This window comes from Chiloscyllium plagiosum, chromosome 14 (genome assembly GCF_004010195.1).
Source record: "Chiloscyllium plagiosum isolate BGI_BamShark_2017 chromosome 14, ASM401019v2, whole genome shotgun sequence".
In the NCBI taxonomy this organism is placed as follows: Eukaryota; Metazoa; Chordata; class Chondrichthyes; order Orectolobiformes; family Hemiscylliidae; genus Chiloscyllium; species Chiloscyllium plagiosum.
The window spans coordinates 22,180,257-22,186,171 of NC_057723.1; the positions used below are offsets into that span (position 1 = coordinate 22,180,257).

Here is a 5,915-nt window from a genome sequence, read left to right on the forward strand (position 1 = left end):
CATTGCTGTTCTGTGTCTCAGCTTTATATGCTTTCCCGAAGTGAAATAAAAGCAAAAACCAAAACAACTGCAAATGCTGGAAATCAAACAAAAATCAAATTGGTTGTAATTTTTCGTTAAAAACCTATCAAAGTATATTAGTCACATTCTAATCAAATAATGTTCAACAACAAAAGAAAAGATATACAATAAATACTGTGAAGATGTCTCTCCACTGCTCTCTTCAACACATGGAATCCATATGGTTAAAAACAAATAAACTTTATTTGAACAAAGCTTCTGAAATCTGTCCTTTAGTTTTTCATCAATTTCTAGAAATATTACAAATGACAAGGGAGCAGGACATATTCGAATTAGCAATGAGGAACAAACAATCATAATAAAAAATAATCTGACAGATAAGGGAGAATCTTCAAATCACGATAATAAAATGATTGAGTTTGATACCAGGTTTGAGTGTATTAAGATACAGTCACAAACCAATGTTTTAAAATGTTGAGAAAGCAAACTTTGACAGCATGAGAAAATGGGGCAGTAGAATGGGGCTGAAGTCCTTAAAATGTAGGCGGCTTCAAATCCTGCAAAGCCCTTCAAGGTGGAGAAAATGCTGTAGATTGCAGTGTCTTAGGTTGGGGAAGAGTGTGAACAGGGGAGCAGACTGACCTGTGGTCACTGCTTTGGCCATAAATAATGGGTACATTGCAAGAACATAATCAAGTAAATATTCTACATGCCTAACCACAATGCTGCTTTTACATGCCAATGCAAATGTTTTTGGGGCAATCATTATGCGGCTAAATATTCAAGTTTTAACAAGAAAAAAAATCCCCAAAAGTAATAGCAGGATCACTCTGGAGCAGGATCACTCTGGGTTGTAACCAATTTATGGCCTATAATCAGTTCACAACATTAACTCAAACCAGTGTTCTATGACAGCTAATGCCAGACACAGCCTGCCCACCAGGAAAACTGTGAACATAATGAGAAGTGAGCCAAGGCAAAAGCAGCACACACCTGACTGAAAACAGTAGGGCTACATTGTAACTTCTCTGCAATAAAAAAATTCTGACCTATGATCCACATGTGTGGTATATGGGATATACAAGCAACTGAGAATAAAACAAATCTTCTAGAAATGAAACACGTTTAACATGAGATGCTGCCATGCATAAACACCAGCACAATAATAATTTTTAAATCCTAGTTAGTTAAAAAGATTACATTTTGGCCCACAAAATCACCCAACAATCACCTAAGACATTAACACAGCAACAGAAGAAATAGTTTTCCACCGATCAATTATGATCCTTTTAAAAATTATGGGAAGAGGTTAGTAAAACACTTCAGTCACAGGTCGCCGTTTCAGAACGATCTCTTTTTCTTCTTCCTCTTCATTCAGTGATGCAAAGTTCATGCGCATTTTAACTCTTTTCTTGTGCCCAGTTGGAGCGGTAAAGAACTTGCCGAGATTAGGCGGCTTTTTCAATGATTTGGAAAACTCCTGGAAGCTTATATCATCAGCTAAAGCACCCAGCAGTGTGTTAGTGCTGCTCAGAATGGAAGATGCCACCTTTGACCCCCTTTTCGGGGGGATGGATTCACTGATGAATGTCTCTGGGTCCCCTAACAGTCGCTTCACTTTGATGGAATTGTTCTTATTTAAGTAATGGTATGGCCTCTTGCCACTATAGTCTCTTAGAGTTGTTTTTGCGCCATAGTTTTGAACTAGATCAACAATGATATTCTCCTTGTCATGTATAGCAGCTATGTGTAGGGGAGTGTAACCACCATATGCTTTGGAGTTGACATCCATTTTGATGCCATTTTGTTCAGCTGTATCAATGATCCAACACATCATTTCACTGTTGCCAGACTTGGCGGCCCAGTGGACAGCTGTGAAGCCATACATGAAATCCTTCTTCTCAGCCAAATAGCTGTCTCTCAGCAGCAATCCCGATACCTGGGTCCATTGGCCCAAGGCTGTTTTCACAATCCACTCATGTTCGATGGGATCTAAGGGGACTTGATCAGAAAATCGTGCATCTTCGGGAAGCTTCAAAAGCCTGGAAGCTCTCTTCAAATTGGGTGAACGAGAGCCCATTTCTGTTGGCTGATTCCGGTTCATTTTGGGTGCATCTTGCTCACCTGAAACTACCTGGCAGCTATTCTTGATTGGAACAGTATCTTCTGACTCCTCCTTATCTTGTTGGCAGCTGTGGCAATGATCATATCTGGTGGAGTCTGGAGGCAGGCGGAGTGGGTGCATATATGGTTTCGGTTTCTGAGCTGATGTTGCGTTTGGAGCTCCCTGAGGATTAACATCATTGGCCTTGGCTTCATAGCGTCCAACCTTCTGCTCAAAACTCAAAGTGCTGTCTTCAGTGGGGGGGTGCGGAAGAGGGAACAAGTGCTCAGGTTCAGGAGGAGGGTGAGGGGTGAGCGCAGTGTTAGCCTGATCTGCATTAGAGCTGGGGCATTCAGAGGTTGAAATAGCCTCCCCCGATAAGCTCTGTGCCAAGGGGCGACACTCTGTGCCAAGGTGTTGACAATCCACGATGTGTTCGAGGCTTTGACTCTTGGGGTGGTGCATGGCCCAGGATGCAGTCAAGCCCTGCCATTCCTCCACCAGTGGGTCAGGTTTGGAAGCCTGGGTGGGGGCCTCCCTTTGGTTTTCCAGATGAGCTGACAGGTTGCTCAGGGCTCGGAGCTGACTGGGTGTCAGTGCCGAAGGGGCTGAGTTCCTCCTAGCCCCCGGCCCCTGGGAGCCCCGCGCAACCCGGCCAGCTTCCACCAAGTCGCCCAAACTCTCCCCCTTGCCTGGTCCCTGGGCGAGGTGTCCTTGGTCCGGGCCGGGAGCCGAGGAGCGGGTCTGCTGGGCGGTGACCAGGGGCTGCCACTTCTTCTTCAACACCACGAACTTGACGCCTGCTTCTTCTCGCACCACCGCCACGTTATTAATGAGCTTTTTGAATAGCTCCCGGGCTGCCCTCTTTCGCTCCGGATCGCTGTGCGCCAGCTCACTCCTGAAATTGTGCAGCAGCTCCGAGTTCCTGACTTTGCCTCCAGCTTGCACCAGAAAGTTGGTGACGACCTCCTGACTCAGGACCGGCTCCATTGTCGCTTCACCTGTCCGAGTGGAAGCTCCCAGCAGCCGGACCCTGCCCAACACACAGCTCACTCCCCTGGCATGAGGCTGGCTTGAACCAACGTTGATTCCTTCCCCTTCCAACAGCACTCCTCCTGAACCTCTCCTGCAGTACCTGTTCTTTCCGGAACACGACCTCGTCTGCTGGGAGGTGTACACATATTACGTTTGGTCAGAGAGGAACCAAAGAGAGGAGACTGCTGTGCGATAGGGCTCTGGGATTTGTAGTCCCAACACGTTTCGTAGGTGTGTTTTCAAAACAGATGGACTCAATCTCAAACGCTTTTGGCGCCACTTTCACCAATAATTAACAGGGAAAATCCAAACTGAGTGGTGATCCATAAGAGACTCATTTCAACTGATGAAGGAGTCTGAGTGGATGGGCTGATCTTTCCATTTGTGGAGGAGCTCTGGGGTAGGGATGATAAATGGAACATAAATCAAAGATAAAGGAAAGATTTCAAGGAGGGTTTAGGATGTGGCATTAGTCATTGAGGCTAGTAACACTGGATAATGAAATAAGGGAGAAGCGAATACAAGAACATGCTGAGGGTACCCAGGACTGAGGGGCCAGCAAGTCTCACCTGCTCCAAAGGTGCGTAAAAATATTTCTGAACGGTATAATTTGGAAAACTAGATTTAAAAACATGCTGAGGAGGGTCTTGTGGGTGCACTAGTACTGTCCCTGCCTCTGAGCCAGGAGGTCTGTGTTCAAGTTTTACCTGTTCCAGAAGTATGTAATCATACCGAAATGGTTGATTAGAAAATAGAATGATAAAGTGACACAGCTTAGTAATGTTCGAAGGGTAGAGAATAAATGCCAGCAGAGACTAATTGGGCTGAATGGATTGGTTCTGTGCTCTAACTTATGTTAAGTGTGACCTGTGTGATTATAATGAAAATGTATCAAATATGACTAAGATTGAATATCCCAGGAGTAATTTTTTTTAGAAACTGAAATCTCAAATGCTTTAAGTGTGCGAATCAGTAAATGTTCAAGTCAATAATACCTGGATCTGAAGTAGGGTGACTGTGTCCAAAGTATTGTGCAGGAGAAACCAGGATGGTGAACTGTTGAGTTAAATGACTCAATGTACTTGTCCCCTAGTCATGTCTAAGGTATATCACTCCCACCATAACTCCCTGCCCATATCTTTTTAACTCTTATCCAATCTTTTTATTATCTTTCCAATGAGCAGCAGCATCAGCTTCACTGGCCAATCTATATAATGCCCAGAATCTAGATTAGAGTAGTGCTGGAAAAGCACAGCAGGTCAGACAGCATCCGAGGAGCAGGAAAATCGACATTTCGGGCAAAAGCCCTTCATCAGGAATGAATGCCCATCTCATCCAAAGCTCTACAATCTGTTTCTTATACCGCACTAAAGCCTGCTTATTCATCACTTACATCCTTGTCAGTCTATATTGATGTTCTGAACCCCAACACAACAAATTCAGAATCTTCATGCTCTATTATAAATTAATCCAAGAATTTAGCTTTCTCTCAGTCTTTGAAATCTTTTTCACTACATTCAACTCAAATCTCAGTCCCAATTTTCAGTTGGTGTTGGGAAGTCTTCCAAAGCATTGTTGAATAATAATTCCTTGAAGGAAACACTTCCTACCCATAGCTTTTCACAAACAAATAATTATTATCCACAGCGAGATATTGGTGTGTTGCTTCCTGTTTTTTGTTTGTCTTCTTCAAACACAGTACTCATGCAGCTGTTTTCAAATTGCGAGAAATGATGCATTTATAAGAAACATCTTCAAGGAGTAATTTCTTATTTGTATTCACATTGTAAATAATTCATGTAAGTTTATTAGCACAGTCATTAAAAGTACGAAACAGAACAAATGTGTACGTATTTCTAATTTTACACAAAAAGTATAGTATTAACCTCAGGGAAAGAAAAAGCATGCTGAGTTGGATGATCAGCCATGATCATATTGAATGGTAGAGCAAGCTTGAAGGGCCAAACATCCTTCTCCTGTTCCCATTTTCTCAGTACCTGTGTTTCTGAAGATTTATCACATTTAACTCCAGAATTCCTGCCAGTTTAGTAGATTCAATAAACTTTCTAACTCAGTTGTGCTACTTTGAGAATAGGTGCTTGTATTTTTGTGATATTTGCTCCTTATAACAAATCTTATATTTGTTATAAAATCAGGATCACATTTAACAAATATGTTTATGATTTTTCTTACTAAAAATGAACAGGAGATCCTTGTCAGTGTATGTTGTATCAGTTGCTTTCTTAATAATTCACTATTAGATTGTGCACTATTAGATTCTAAAGAGCAAAGAAAACTCAGTTTCTTTTCTATTGCCAAGCATCTTATCAAATTCTTCTGCATTACCCTTTCTACGATCGCTTCCAACAACATGACCTTCTTTATCACTAAAGTTGAAGCCATCCATTTAGACCATCTCAAACCTCCCCCATGCTCCTACCTGACCTAGCCTTGAATTCACGTCTTTATCCAGTTTTACCCTGAGCTTTCCTCATGGCTCTTGCAGTTCATCTTGTTCATGTCATTCACTTTCTGCTCCTTTAATTGAATTCTGTGTGAACAACTGACCAGCAAAATTTCCTTTCTGGCCCAGTGTTGGCTGATATTGTCAATGGTTCTCATCTGTAAACTGTCTTTCCTATTGCTTTCAAAACTTCCAACAAAATCCACATCCTAAAAACAGAACCATAAAAAAAAGCTCTATCCTTAAGAACTATAGCCCTGTCTTTAACCTCTATTTCCTTTCCAAATACTT

The 5,915-nt window shown here is 42.2% G+C and overlaps 1 protein-coding gene across 1 annotated transcript; it reads right to left on the minus strand.

Annotated features, from left to right (window-relative positions):
• Positions 1-244: 244 nt before the first annotated feature.
• On the minus strand, positions 245-3,683 carry sowahab (sosondowah ankyrin repeat domain family member Ab). Its single transcript, XM_043703330.1, has one exon. It carries the CDS (start codon positions 3,113-3,115, stop codon positions 1,331-1,333), a length of 1,785 nt encoding a protein of 594 aa, XP_043559265.1. The 5' UTR covers positions 3,116-3,683; the 3' UTR covers positions 245-1,330.
• Between the last annotated feature and the right edge of the window lie 2,232 nt (positions 3,684-5,915).